Source organism: Rhinolophus ferrumequinum, assembly GCF_004115265.2.
Source record: "Rhinolophus ferrumequinum isolate MPI-CBG mRhiFer1 chromosome 5 unlocalized genomic scaffold, mRhiFer1_v1.p scaffold_110_arrow_ctg1, whole genome shotgun sequence".
Taxonomy (NCBI): domain Eukaryota; kingdom Metazoa; phylum Chordata; class Mammalia; order Chiroptera; family Rhinolophidae; genus Rhinolophus; species Rhinolophus ferrumequinum.
In genome coordinates, this window is record NW_022680355.1 from 13,527,311 (window position 1) to 13,542,319 (window position 15,009).

The 15,009-nt window shown below is 39.4% G+C and overlaps 1 protein-coding gene across 1 annotated transcript in view; it reads left to right on the forward strand.

Annotated features, from left to right (window-relative positions):
• Nucleotides 1–11,512, forward strand: part of TAF3 (TATA-box binding protein associated factor 3) — a 147,357-nt gene extending 135,845 nt beyond the window's left edge. Inside the window, exons 5-7 of the mRNA XM_033100610.1 lie at nucleotides 5,577–5,832; nucleotides 8,646–8,752; nucleotides 9,530–11,512. Coding sequence (XP_032956501.1) covers nucleotides 5,577–5,832; nucleotides 8,646–8,752; nucleotides 9,530–9,644 — 478 coding nt within the window. The 3' untranslated portion in view covers nucleotides 9,645–11,512. The remainder of the gene's footprint in view (nucleotides 1–5,576; nucleotides 5,833–8,645; nucleotides 8,753–9,529) is intronic.
• The last annotated feature ends 3,497 nt before the right edge of the window (nucleotides 11,513–15,009 follow it).

The window sequence follows — 15,009 nt, forward strand, 5'->3', positions numbered from 1 at the left end:
TGTATTCGTTGAACACAGAGCTTTTAAAGTGTCCATTGGGTCAGTTTTGTTATTTTTGTTTTTACATATCTTTATTGGTTTTCTGACTGCTTACTCTCAGAGAGAGAGATAGATATGCTAAAATCTACAGTTGTACTTGTGGATTTGTCTGTTTCTTACAACTTTGTCAGTTTGGCTTTATATATTCTTAGATGCATTCAGATTTTCAATTGTTGTATCTTCCTGCACATTTTAACCTTTTATCCTTATGAAGTGATAACCTTCATTATCTCTGGTAATCCTTACGTTAAAATCTATCTGAGCCGTATGACTTCTTTGTACTCGTGTGCCTCTTTTCCTAGCCTCTTCTATTTGCTAGATGAGCCTCACAAATAGCAGAGCTGGGTTTCATTGTTCTACCCAATCTGACAACTGAATCATTTCAACCATTCACATGATAGAGTTACTGATATTTTGAATTAAAATCCACCTTATTTGGGGCTTTCTCCTTGTGTTACTGTTCTGTTTCTTTCTCTCTCCTTTCTATCAGATTGGTTATTTTTTATCATTCTGTTTTTCTCCAGGCTGGTTTAGAAGTTACACATATTCCTTATTCCTAATCTTTACATGGTTACCCTAGGCATTACCGCATCCTAAAGTTAATACCTTTATATCTCCTTCCAGATAACAGAAGGACCTTAGAATACATTAGCTCTGTTTACCTCCTCCTGGTTTATATATTGTCATTTCCATATATTTTATCTTTTTTTATAATTTTGCAACATATTATTGTTTTCTTTAGTCAGTGTCTGTTGAACCTTACCAACATATTGATCGCTCTTCCTTGCATCTCAGACCCTCTGATGGGATCCCCTTCCCTGTCCTGAAGCACTTCCTTTAGAACAGAGGTGATCAAAGTGTGGTGATGAGGCTCTTGGGACGTACACCCTTCTCACAGTTTGTACGAGTAAGTGGAAAGTAATGAATAGGAAGTGCTCGTAAGACACTAAAATATGGCAGTTGTCCGGAGGATAAGCATGTGTGATTATTTAAATTGCAAGCTGAACTACATAGCTGCTTTTCTCACAAAATACCATTGTTACTTGAAAGAGCAACTGACAAACAATGGTTATCCAGACTTTGATATTTGGGCAACATTTTCTCAAAAAATGAACACATTTCAAAGAAAAGACCTGTGAGTATTAGTGTAAATTATAAAATTCAAGCTTGTAGGTAAAAATTAGAATCTTAGAAAACAAACCATTACAAGTTGACAACGCCTTGATACCTCAAGAAATTTTGGATGAGATGGATGGTAACACCAACAAATGTGGCTTTAATATTGTGTACTAAAATGTGTAAATATTTGGAAGATCTGCATAATTCAGTCAACCAACATTCCAAATGATAAATACATGACTTATAAAATCATGCATGTGTAAATTATCCATTCAACATGCTAGGCAGATCAATGGATTTTCATGTGACAGAATATGAAAAGCTTTTGGTACGGTTGCAGATTGTATATTGCAACTGCCTTTTAAGAAACTGCCATTTGTTGCATTTTGGTGCAATATCAAGGGAGAATTTATACAATTATCTGAAAAGGCCATTAAAATATTTCTCCCTTCTCCAGTTACATATGCATACATTAAGGAGATTTGGAAAAATATAAAACAGTGCTAGTCTTCTCACAAAGTAGTTTTGTCTTGAAAAACATACTTTTCATTTAAAAATATATGTGTGTGTACATATATATATATATATGTTATCTGTTAACATGTAATGTGTTATTGCTACTTTTAAAAGAATTACTGAATAATGCTTTAATTTCTGTTTCAATTTTTAATATGGTAAATAGTCACAGATAAAATGCACATAAAAGTTCCTTGGGTTTCTCAGTAATTTTTTATTGTAAAATAAAATGTAAAAATGTAAAAAAAAAAAAATGAGAATTACTACTTCAGAATTTCTTTTATGAAGGGTCCATTGGTGGCAAATCCTCAGGTTTTGCTTGCCTGAAAATGCCTTTATTTCATCTTTATTCTTGAAAGATGCTTTCAAAGACAAAACTTGTTTTTGTTGAGTATATTAAAGATGTTATTCCACTGTCTTCTAGATTCATCATTGCTATTGAGAAGTCAGCTGTCATCTGTTTCTTCTTTGAAAGTAATTGTTCCTTTTTCCCTCTGGCTGCTTTTTAGACTTTTCTCTTTGTGATGTTTTATAGTTTCACTCTGATGTGTCTAGGTATAGATTTCTTTTTATTTATCTTGCCTGAGATTCGTTAGGCACCTTAAGTCTGTGGATTGGTATCTCTCATCAGTCCCATAGAAGTCTCTGATATGCTTTGTAACGTTTTGCCTCTGCCTCATTCTCTAGAAGTATGACTAAACATGTACTAATTAGACCTTTTTATTGTATTCTTTTTGCCTCTCCAAGCTCCATTCTACGTAATTTCTTCTGTCCTGCTATTCTGTTTATAGTTCTCCCATCCATTGAGTTTTAAATTTCATTTACTGCATTTTTTGTTTCTAGAAGTTATGTTCTTTTCAGATCTACTAGGTTAGTCTTTATAACCTTGCTACCTGCAGGTAATTTCAAGCTTTGCCTTTTATTTTTTTAAACATTGTAAGCTGAGTTGTTTCGTAGTTGATAATTCTAGTATCTATAGTCTTTATGGGTTTCTTTATACCATCTGTTATTTCTTCTGCTTCTTCCTGATGCTACCTTGCCTCCTTGTATGTTTGGTTATTTTTGATTATCTGCTGCTCTTTTTCTGAAATAATTATCTATATTAATAATATGAGGCCTAGAGTTTAAGTTACTTCCTCTCAAGATGATTAGTGCTGCATACTGGGCACATTACTGGTCTAAATGGCCTTAAATACAGTGTCCTGGGCCTCCAGAGCTGAGAATTTGTGGGTTCTGATTCACCCGCACCCAGCTGGTATACCCTGTGTGAGGCCTCACTATGGGAGGAGAGCTATTAGACTTTACCCTTTGGAGGCCCTGGGCATTGAAACGTGTCCTCTTTATCAGAACCAAGGATCAGATTTGCCTCATGTACATATGCCCTCAGGTGAAACATCTGTGTTCTACTTACCTCTCCCAGTTCCTGCTTTTATTTTAGTTTTGGTTCCGGCACCCATGTTTTAAACCATTATGGGAAACTGCCTCCAAAAAATAATGTGATTTAAAATTGTTGTCTAACCATAAAAATAGGGAGCTTGTCCTATGGATATAACTGCCATAATATCCATAGGTATTATGGATATTATGGATATGTTTGAGCTCCCCCCTTATGTGTAAGGCAGAGCTCCTTCAGTAAGCTTCCAGAGTCTATGCAGTGTAGTGGTTCAGATCGCGGGTTCTGAAATCAGACTGCCTGGGTTTAAATCCTGGCTCTGCCACACAGTAACCTGAATATGTGCGAGGTGCTTAATCTCTCCATGCCTGAGTTTCTTCATCTACAAAAGGAAAATAATGACAGTGCTCACCTCACTTGGTTGTTGTGAGGATCACAGGAGATAAGGCAAGCAAACATTTAGCACAGTGCCTGCTATGCAGCTGGCTTTCCAGTGCTTAGAAGAGTGGGGTACATAGTATGTGTTCGATAAGTATTCACTATTACTTATGTTAAACATTTATCGAGTGTCTCCTGCACAAACAGTCTACGTTAAATTCTCTGGTCTTTGGCTGTGTTCAAATTAGGGGGCGGCATGAAACAAGAGGAGAGCAATTAGACAGCATTCATTATTTGCTTACGTAACGGTGGCATTTTTGCAATAACTTCATGTTTTATAAACTCCTGATCAGGATAGCAGAGAATCAGTGCTTTTAGCAGAGGTGGTTTGAGAAAGTAGAACCATGCGGGCTGGTAATGATGGTACCAGGGGTTGTGCAGAGCAACAGCCATGGGGACGGGGTATCACTTTGTGAGGGATGTAAATGTCTAACTAGTACGCTGCTTTGTACACCTCAAACTAATTTTAAAAAGAAAAAAGCAACAGCCATGCCTCTAGGGTTCTGGTGCTAACACTTTTTATCTGTACATAGTTTTGATGTGTTTCTCTATGTTCAGGCTCTCAGTAGGACCCTCAGAGGCAGCTATATTTATTTCCACTTAGGTGATCAGAAAAGCAAGGCCTAGAAAGTTAAGTGTGGAAGCGTAGAAAGACATAGTCTGGTGCAGTCATTTCAGAAAGCCGCTTGGGATTCCTAGTAAAGGGGAGAATGTGCATACCCTGTGACCCAGTGATTCTATTTCTAGGAATATAGCCTGCGGAAATTCTTGAACATATTTACAGTTAGCATGTAACATTTATAAGGTAATATGTCCTACACTCAGTAGGGCAGTAGGCAAAAACCCTTTAACTTATTCACACCGTGGAATACGATTTAACAATTACAATAAATAATATAGATCGTATGTATCAACATGGATAAAGCAAGAGACCTAAAACCCAGCGGGCAACAAGCAGATAGATAAGACCTTGAGAGCTAATGCACAGGGTAGAGATTGTAGACAACAATATTTATAAACTTCAAAGTTGCTGAGACTAGATCTTAATTTTTCTCAACACAAAAAAGAAATGATAATTATGTGGCGTGATAAAGGTGTTAGCTGAGGCCACTGTCTAATCATATTGCAACTTACAAATGTATCAAACCAGCACATCGCTAATTTACACAATGTTATATGTCAATTATGCCTCAATAAAAAAACTGAGGAAAGCTACTTACGAAGGATAAATTTAGTGTGATATTGCTTATATAGTCGAAACACATCAGACAGTAATATTTATGGGTATCTACAAAGGCAGAAGTACAAAGAACAAAATTACAAAAACATACCTGCCCCCTTGAGGTCAGTGGTAACTTGTGGCGGACGGAGGGAGGTGGGAAGCAAATATGGTAAAAGGGCTAATGTCTGTTACTGCTGTTACCAAAGCTGTCTGTTAGGTTGTTTTCCCCATGCTTGAAATTATATATAATTTGTTTTTTCAAATGAAGAAGCTTAAAAAAAACGAGTTGTGGAATCAAGAAGAGCTTGGTTGAAAGCCTGCCACCCATTTTCCTAATTCCTTTCTCTCTAATGCTGTTTCCACCTGTATAAAACGGGATCACTGTGACTTCTTTGAGGCTGTTGTGAGGACTAGATGAGATGATATATGGAAAGTGCTCGATATTACATGTAACTTCTTATAGGCACTCACTAAGTCATACTTTTAAATGACTTGCCCAAGGTCATATAGCTAGCCTGTAGCAGACTGAGTCCAGTGTTGCTTCCACGGCATGACGTGTATGAATAAGATATCATTAGTGAAGACACAGCTCCAATTATTAGCTGGTGACATTACCAGGAAAAGGGCTAGCGTCCCTCCTGCCCTCCCAAGGAGCCACACATCACTCCTGCTGCTTTATATTCTCCCGGCTGTGACTCTGAGCCTTGAACTCGGAGGCCTGTCGCTCTCTGGACTCTTCCAAAAAGTATTTTGTTGCGAGCAGAACATATTTTGTGATAATGTTTTAAAACATTCAGTTTGCGTCACCTGTGCTGTTTTGACTTTTCCTTGTCTCTCTCTTGTTGACAGTGTCATCAGCAAAGTGGTTCCAGCCCCCGAGGCTAAGCCCGCTCCTTCTCTGAACAGACCCAAGACCCCGCCGCCCGCCCCCGCCCCCGCCGCTGTACCTGTGCACGTCACCCCTGCCCCAGTGCCTTTGCCGCTCCTGGCCCAGGCCACCGTGTCCCCTGCTCTGATGCCCTCTCCGGCCCCCGCCACCTCTGGAGCCGGAAGTTCCAAAGCCCCTGTCCGAAGCGTGGTCACGGAGACAGTCAGCACTTACGTGGTACGTGACGTTTATTTTTGTAACATTTTAGAAAAAGTCACTGAAGAGCCTCCTCTCTCGTCGTGAAAGTATTTCCTTAAAAAGCAGTATCATATGTATCATTGAATTTCAGAGGCGATTCTTTATGATTGGAAAAGTAGTCTCATTGCATTTTTGAGCTTTTGGCTGAAATGTGTTGTATTACAGTGTTCACATATTTAGTCTCCATAAGTAATGTCAAAGCATTGTTTTTCTTTACATTGCCTTAGAATATGACTATATACATACGTACAATATTAATGTATAAATACAGAGAGGAAGAATGATATTTAAATCCCACATTAACTTTCTTAACCAAGCAATTGCATTGTTCACTTAAAGAGTATAATTTACGCAACATACGCAGCTCTGAGTACCAGCTGCTGTTTCTGAGTAACAGCACTAATTACGGTATTTCGTTGGCTAGCCTCCAGAATGGAAATGAACTTCCAGACCACAGAGCTCCCTGAGTATCCAAGCCTGTTTTCGAACAGCAGAACTCACCTTGTTGAGTGAGTTCGGCCACTGACACTGCTGTGCCACCAGATGTGTGGACTGTGACCTGTCAGCCCAGTGATATTTCTGATCTTTCTGAATAGCTGTGGTTGGAAAGTGGTGGGGTAGGATTCATGATGGTCGTTACAAATCATGCAAACATTACGTCTCTTTAAAGCATTTTGAAAGGACATTTCAACAAATCATTCAGTGTTTGAGGCACTATAATGATTCAAAGGATAGAAGAAAATCTTAAAAATATTGAGAAAATTAACAGAAAGATATTAAATTGGCAATTGAAGACAAAAACAGAAGACGTGAGAGAAAAATCGGTGATCATCAAATTGGTCTATTCAAGACCAGTTGCCATCAGTGTTAATTGAGGCCACAACACCCCCAGTTGGGCTGATCGGGAAGGATTTTATATTCAACCTTCTCAACCTCCGCTTCTTCATCTGTAACTAAGGGGTTTGTGTTAGACTAGATGATCGCTATAGTATGTTCTAGCCATAAAATTTCTGATTCTCCACTGGATTTTTGAGCTAACACCCTGGAGATGGATCAAATTTGCATAGATGTGGATGAAAAGCCTTCTGTCCGAGGACAAGAAGTGTGCTTTGGAGAAAGCACATAGGCTGTCGAACAAAAAAGCTAATTTTGTGCTGCCAAATAGTGTGACTTTGAACTATCACTTACATTCCCTTAGCTCCATTTTCCCCATTATTCTTAACCTACCCAAGGGTTGTTTTAAGATGGTTAAATGAAGTAGATGTTCAAAAGAATTTAATAAATTGTCAAGTGTTGGGTGTTAGTTATTATGGATGCTGTGGCAAATTTCTCATGTAGCCACAGACTCAGGGCCTTGCAGCAGCGGGCCTGGCCATGCGTGGCCGCCTCAGCGTGGGATGCTGAACCAGCCCTAACCCTAGACAGCTGGCACGTGGTAACTGGTGGCTCTCTTCCCTGGAAATGAGAGAGGGCCGAGTCAGAGATGGAGCTGCCCACAGGTTGCTTTAGGAAGCTTTCATGTGAACTTGTTTGCCTTTGTAGAGACGTTTTCAAAAGTGGCATCCTTACAATGGCACATGGGTAGAGCAAAACATCTATTCCCCCACTACACCAATCACACACAAAGAAAGCCCTTTCTTTTCTGCGTATCTAGTCAGTGTTTGAAAGTGAAGGAAGAGACCATACCTTGCAAAATAAGCCAAATGAAATTATCTGCTGTGTCATTGTGAAAACATGTGAAAATTAGCTTTTAGTGGTCACTGTTTGCAAATGCCCATCGTACCCTGTTTCCCCAAAAATAAGACCTAGCCGGACAATCAGCTGTAATGCGTCTTTTGGAGCAAAAATTAATGTAAGACCCAGTATTATATTATATCATATCATATAAGACCCGGTATTATTTTAGTCTTATTTTACTATATACTTATATAGTTTTATCTTACTATAAGACGAGGTCTTATATTAATTTTTGTTCCAAAAGATGCATTAGAGCTGATTGTCTGGCTAGGTCTTATTTTCAGGGAAACACAATAGCACTGTTTCTTCCCAGTTGGTCTGGTTTATGTGGGATTTGAGGAAGTGGAACACTTAGGGATGCCCCTTCTTTTAGAACTGCTAAGTTCAGTAAACTCCAGAGCACACCATATTTGTAGCGAAGTAATGTTCAAAGGCGTAGCTCTTTGTCCTCCTCGGGCCCTCATTTCATTTGCCCTTTAGTGATTGTACTTTGCTGAAAATGTCATCAGGGGAATGGAAAGTTACTCAGTAACAGCTCTTTATATCCTTGATCTTATCAACTAGTTCAGGAGAAGGGTTTGGCTAATAAGTAATAAGGCGATGCATGCCCGTTTGGTGCTTGCAGCCGCTCCGTGCTGTGATGGCGACTGCGGATCAGACACAGTGCAGCTCTCAAGCGTTCAGAAGTATCCGTTGTTACTGCCATAAAGACCCTGATCATTAAGACCTTCAGTGTCTGCAGTATTTCTTTAGATAAGGATGGGTATAGGTCACATTGTTCACAGAAATTATCGTAAAATGCTTCGGTTTTGTGACTCACAAGGAGAGTTTAAAATATTCACTAGATATGTCTTTTCACTGAGCACTTAGTAGCTGTTCTTTGTGTCACGTGATCCCAGGAGAGTGATGACCATAATAAATTAACTACTGTATTTTCATTAGTTAAACTTGTCGGTGTGTTAAGTAATCATTCTCATCCTGCTCTCTCTTTGGTTCTTTTTCCCCATTCCATCTCTGTCCCTTCCCCCCAAAAAAAACAAAAACAAAACCCTCAGATCCGAGATGAGTGGGGAAATCAGATCTGGATCTGTCCAGGATGTGACAAGCCTGACGACGGGAGTCCCATGATCGGGTGTGACGACTGTGACGACTGGTACCACTGGTGAGTGCGCTGAAGCTGGCCCTGCAAGGGGGCGCTCCACAGAGCACATGAGCGACCTGGTCCATGCTGGCGCTTCTCCTAGTTCCGCTGCTGTCCCACTAACAGTGGACGGGGCCAAAGCACTGAGCCAATGACATGTAATTAACAGCGGTGGAAAAAATCATGAGTCTTTGGGATATTGTTACTCGGCCCAAATTCTGAATATTTTGCTTAACTTATATATCCTTATGAAACAAAAAAAAAGAGATATTTTCTGTAAGAGTTGCCGAGCTTGACAGTAACATGAAGGTAACCTCTTTGTACACGTGCCATAAATTACAGAAATAAAGAGACAGCTTATCTGTTTTTTTACACCGCTTCACTAGCTCCCCACAACTGAAGAAATGCTACCAAAATTTATGCAAATAATCTCATTTTATCCTTAAAATATGAGATATAAAAAGATAGAAATCCATTCAGTCACATGATGTATGATAGCTATAAGATAAAAACAAAGCCGTTACTCAGAAGAATTATACTAGACCTGGCTGAGAGGATAAATGAACTAATTAATTTCTCCACTAGAGCCTGTAAAAGGGGCATTATGTAATGTAACATCCACTTACCCAGCAATAGTGCTACATAAATTAGAGCTGTTTGGCTTGGATTTCTGGTAAATAACGCCATAGGCTCAAAATTTCATTTGATTATTTAAAGTTATTTAAAACCATAGAAAGAAAAAGAGCCTAAAGAGCTACGTGTAATGTGTGTATCCAAAATCTTTCTTTGACTGTGTAGGCCCTGCGTGGGATTAATGGCCGCACCACCAGAAGAGATGCAGTGGTTCTGCCCCAAGTGTGCCAACAAGAAAAAGGACAAAAAGCACAAAAAGAGAAAGCATCGGGCGCACTGACCTCCGTCTCCCGTGGGGGGCCCCGCCGCGTGGCCTCCAGGCGCCCTTCCTGCTTCGCGGAGGGGACTCGGTGCAATTCTGCCATCCCGGCTACACCAAGTTCCCGCGGAGGGGGGATCTCGGAAGACAGGACAGAGGACAGGTCCACCCTGGACACGTCCCTTCGGGAACAGACTGGCCTGTGGCCACACGGTGGTGTGATCAAAGAGACAGACACTCATGTAGGGCTGTGGCACGAGGCCTGCCATGCCTCCCATTTTCCTATTACCAGTGACAAGTATTATTAACGAAAAGACCATAGTCTTCCCTTTTGATTTTCTGTATTGTCTCAAGGGCCTTTTCCCGAAGGTATTAGGTGAGCAGATGATGTGTAAACTGCCTTGACTGTGATACAAGGATGATGTCAGTTTTCAGCCTTTTTCCCTTCCAGTAAGATAATCGTAACAACGTAAGAGAGAACTCCAGTCGGAGTACTGGGAAATATTTTTGTGATGAAAATATATGAAGCGTCCCCTCCTCCCCGTTTTTAGTACTAACATGTAAAATGTTCAGGCTTTTGTGAAATTCCTTATATTTTTTAAGAAAAAAGTTTCTATCGTGTCCTGTTTGCTTTCATGCAAATTATTTTTCTTGACACTCACGTCTTTTCTGTCTTTGTTGCATTCTGACCCTTTCCTTCTTCAAACTGCTGGCGTTCTTCTCACTGCTTATATACATTTCATCAACTTGTGTAAAAACTCTTCAGACTAGAGGAGCTCCCGTCATGTAAATAATAAATATTTATGAAGTAGTTATTTTTTAAATTTTTATCGTGTTTAATTCAGGCTTTCTCTGAAATCCATGATTTCAGCCATGTCTGTGATTCCTGCTGTACATAAGCAAAGGAGGCTAGAAAATGCCATCTGCCTTGAGCCAAATCTACACAGGGCCCAGAAGGTGGGGAAAGGGCCCCAGCAGGCAGGAGGAAAACACGACAATTTAAATCGATAGTTTATGATTGGAAATTGTTATCTATTTTGTTCCTGTACATTTCTTTGACTTACTTTTATTAAAAGGACATGTAGATTCCCCAAAAGTAAAAATATATATATATATATATATACTGTAGCATTTTGTGTTTATATTGTTTTATTTCTGAAAAATCTATTTCATTGATATTGTGGTTTAAGGCTGAAATGAAGAATATTATGAATTTTTTTTTAAGAAAATTCATCAAATTTCAGGGTATCACAAAATTTTATTATATTACTATACTGCCCACTATTTATTGTATGTTATATAGATGTCTGAGAGATAAACCAAATATTTTATTTTTAATGTAAAACATCAAATTTAATTTTATTAGCATATTTTAGCAACTTTGGAATAAATATGGACTTTTACTTGATTTTGAAATAATTCCAATTTGGGCCAGTGTAATGGATATCTTAAATGCTAGACTATGGGCTTTGAACCTAATACAAATATATTAATAGAAATTGTGATTTTTTTAAATGCCAAGTAAATTGATATTAGTGTACGAATTAGTCATATTTTAAGACATATTATGTGGTTAGAGAAATGAGGTTTGTTAGAGAAATGAGGTTTTCTGCCATGAATGTTAAATTGCAAATCAGTGGAAATGGAGTAGCCCTTTTAAGGGTGTAGTATTTCATTGCCCTCCTTGTTCTAGAAGCCAAATTTTTCTGTCCCTACAAAGAAACAAAGCATCTATGTTAAGATATATGTTTCTGTTTTATTAATTTGAGATCATTCTAAATACTTTATACAATATTTTCACATGCACAACAAATATACCCGATAGTGCTTTTTGGAGAGGGATGAGTGGGGTGGGGAAGTGCAAAATAAAGACTATTGGCTGTTTCATAGTTGGCTTCTCCATTTTCTTTATTCAGGATTTAGTTCCTTGAGGCATGGTCGGTGGGTCGAAAGTTGCCACGTTAAGTGAGCCAGTCATGCTGCTGAAATAAGAATGGAGGTGCCTATATTTAGCTTTCCCCCCATCCCACTAAGAGGCTTCAGCCCATACGACACTGAAGGAATTTCAATCAGTTTGTTGTCCCTTGCTATTTCATGGTTGCTTTCCTAAATCCAGTTCATGATTTTATAAATGGACTTTGCAATAATAAAACCAAAGAATCATTTTCAGGGGGCTGGATAGCTCAAGGGATTAGTAATGGAATACAGAGCCTTTCACCTCTCGGTCAGTGAGTTGAATCCAGTCCAGGTCACTAGAGACCCGGAGTTGTTCCCATCTTCTGACTGTTCAGTGGCCTGTGTGAAATGGACTGGTGGTCTCGGTCTCTACTGGATGGCTGTCCATACACCAAGCAAACAAGTTCAAGAGACTGCAAAAAGAAATATGGATTCGAAAATAAAATACCTGTGTTACAAAGCAAAGTTAGAAAGTTGGGCATAGTATTCTCCACAAAGCAGTCCTGAAGAAAAGAGTAGCTTACAAATGCCACAGACGTGACAAAGAGAAGGGGGGTTATTCGCTTTCCTTAATGCAGTGGAACAAAATAGGAAAAGAGAAAAGTATTGGATGAGGGGAGAAGAATACAACTGGGAAAGATGATTTCATTGGGAGAAACACGGAAGGAGACCCAAGCAATAAGAAGAAAATGGGTTTTGACTTTTGAGGAAGAAGGAAATCCCAGAGCAGCAGGAATTTGAGGAACTACTGCGACTGGGAAAATTCGATGCAAAGGAATGGAAGGTATTTCCCTTTGGAGCGTTAGAAGTCGTCCAGTTGTCAGTACACTCAGGGACTGTTTTCACTTACACCAGCACTATCATCTGACCTTCGCATCAATACTTTATAAAGAGACGCCATCGGGGGGGGAAAACCTGCCCTGGCTAGTGATTTTCTTGGAGGAGGTGGCATTTAAGAAACAGACGCCTTCCCCCCCCAGGAAACAGAAACCCTTCTGGTGAGATAAGCTGCCTTCAGAGCCCTGTGTAGCTGGCAAAGCGTCATTTCTATGACTGACGCGGTGTTTCTCTTATGAAGGTGTCTGCAGTTAAGTACAGTAAGGGTCTTTATCCTCCAGCTGATTCGTGGTTCCAAGTGTCCTGAAGAAAATCAGAGGGTATCAGAGCCTTCTAGCTTTGTCCGGCTTTTTTCAGAGATAAAATATAGTGCATTACTCTCCTGTATCACCTAAACCGCCTTTGTTCTCCTTTCAATAGGACGATTAAACAAAGACCTACTAACCAAATTAAAGTATAAAATGAACGCCGAGATACGGAAACCTTGCCAGTACGAATGCTAATGAATGAAGTTCAATTAAAGGCATGCTGGCTAACTTTTCAATACAGATAGTTTTATGGCCAATCTCTTTCGATCCTCGCAGTTTTCTTCAGAAGTTTTAAGTCTAAAAATAGATGAGTCGCCCTGGCTGAGGAATGAAATAGATAATGTTCTGAAAAACGTCTCTTTCCACAATGGTATCAGCCGTTTTGGTACGAGACGATTTCTTTGAGAATTGCGTTAGGTGTAGCCAGAAAGTAAAAAGTAACTATTACTCCACGGATGCGGTCCAGTAGATGACACTGGACACTAGATATTTTAGAGGGACCACCGAGTAATTGATTCTCAGTATATCTAATCATAACATTTAGTTTACACGTTGGTTATTAAAACAAATGCTAGCTACCTTTTTTATCCTGAACAACTCAGTTTTTAGTTTGCGGAAGAACAGTTTTAAACCCTGGTTCGTCCATCCAGCGTTTTCTGGGCACACTTCATGGAAATGGCAAAGTGTACTTGACCCATGTGTGGTGTGTCCAGCAGCCTGCCTTCTGAGGTGCTCCAGTCGCTTCTCTTTCTCCATGGTTTTCCAGTTGTTTCCACAATATGTACTTCATCCAACACTAAGCAGCTTCCATATTTGTCCTTTCCCATTTTTCTATAATCCTTCTGTCCACTTTAGACTGGATTTTAATGTTGATATAGCTTTGCACTTTGAAATGTTTATATTTACAACAGAATATTTAACAGCTTAGCAAGTGGTTACATTAACTATAGTAGGAATTAGCAGAGTTGACACTATAGGGGAAAAAAATACACACATATACAACATATATACCCCCACAAGATGTAACTGTGTTAGGTTTTCAAAACAAGCATATTTTAGGTACTTTGCCCAAAGCAATAATTTCCTACTATATCCTTGGAACCTAGTCAGTATTTTGTTAACCTTTTGAAGTTTTGTGGAGGGGTTTGGTTTGTTTGGTTTTGGTTTTGGTTGGTTCTTGTTTTTGATTAATGACACGCTTAGAGTGGGACTATCTTAAGCAAAACAGCACAAACCTCAAGAATGTCATTGTTACTGTCCTTCATGAGTTGACTGTTGCCAAGTTAAATGGTTTAGAAAATATTTGTCCTGCTTCCGGTTAACTCACTTGGATCTATAATAGTACTATCAGAGGGAGTTCCAATCGTCCAAAAATGTTATCACGTTATATTCTGATGATTTCGTCTTGCATACTGTTTAGCATGTTTGTTAAGCTTTCTTCTGCCAGCTTTTAGAAAGGGAATATAGGTGGGTTTCTAAATAACCAATCCCTCATCTTTCCCTCAGTCTCTTAATTTGGACCTGGCTATTAACAACATAAACAAAACCAAGTCATAGGCCCAGGATGTCGTGTACTGAGCCACATCCATACACCTCTCAAAAAACGCCTCATTAGTCATCTCTAGGCAAGGCCCCTCATGCACCATGGGGATGCAAAGGTGAAATGCGACAGGTCCCCAGTGTTGTAGAGGGCAGTAACAGGTAGTTACGTTGGAAATGTGGTACACGCTGCAAAAACAGATCCAAGCCACACGTTCGCAGAAACATGTTGTCTTCTGACTATTGATTGACCAATTTTCAATTTTTGGTCAATGAGACTAAGGGACATTCTGCCACAGGTAAACCAACACAGACATAAGAACATGTATAGTATGAGTCCTTGTATATACAGTTCCAAAAGAGGGAACTATGCCGTATGTTTAGGGAGGCATACAAGGGTGGGAAAGCAAGGAGAGGTCCTAGTAAAAGTAACGATGGTGGCCGCCTCTGTGGGGAGCACGGGGTTTCGGTGGGAAGACATGAGCAAGCTCGGCTGCTTCCAGGGTACAGGTAATGTCTTATTTCTCCACCTGGGGGGGTGGTCATACAGATACCACTTTATAACTATTTGTTAAAAACAACATATGTAAGTTTTAGCTATTTTTGTGCTTGTTATTCTCCACAATTTCAAGAGAGCATAACTGGAAAACAAGAAAAGGAAGTTGACAAAGTTACAACCTTTCCAGGAAGAATGATTGGATCTGAAACAATAAAAACAAAAGATTGGGCCTCTCTAGAGAGAGAAA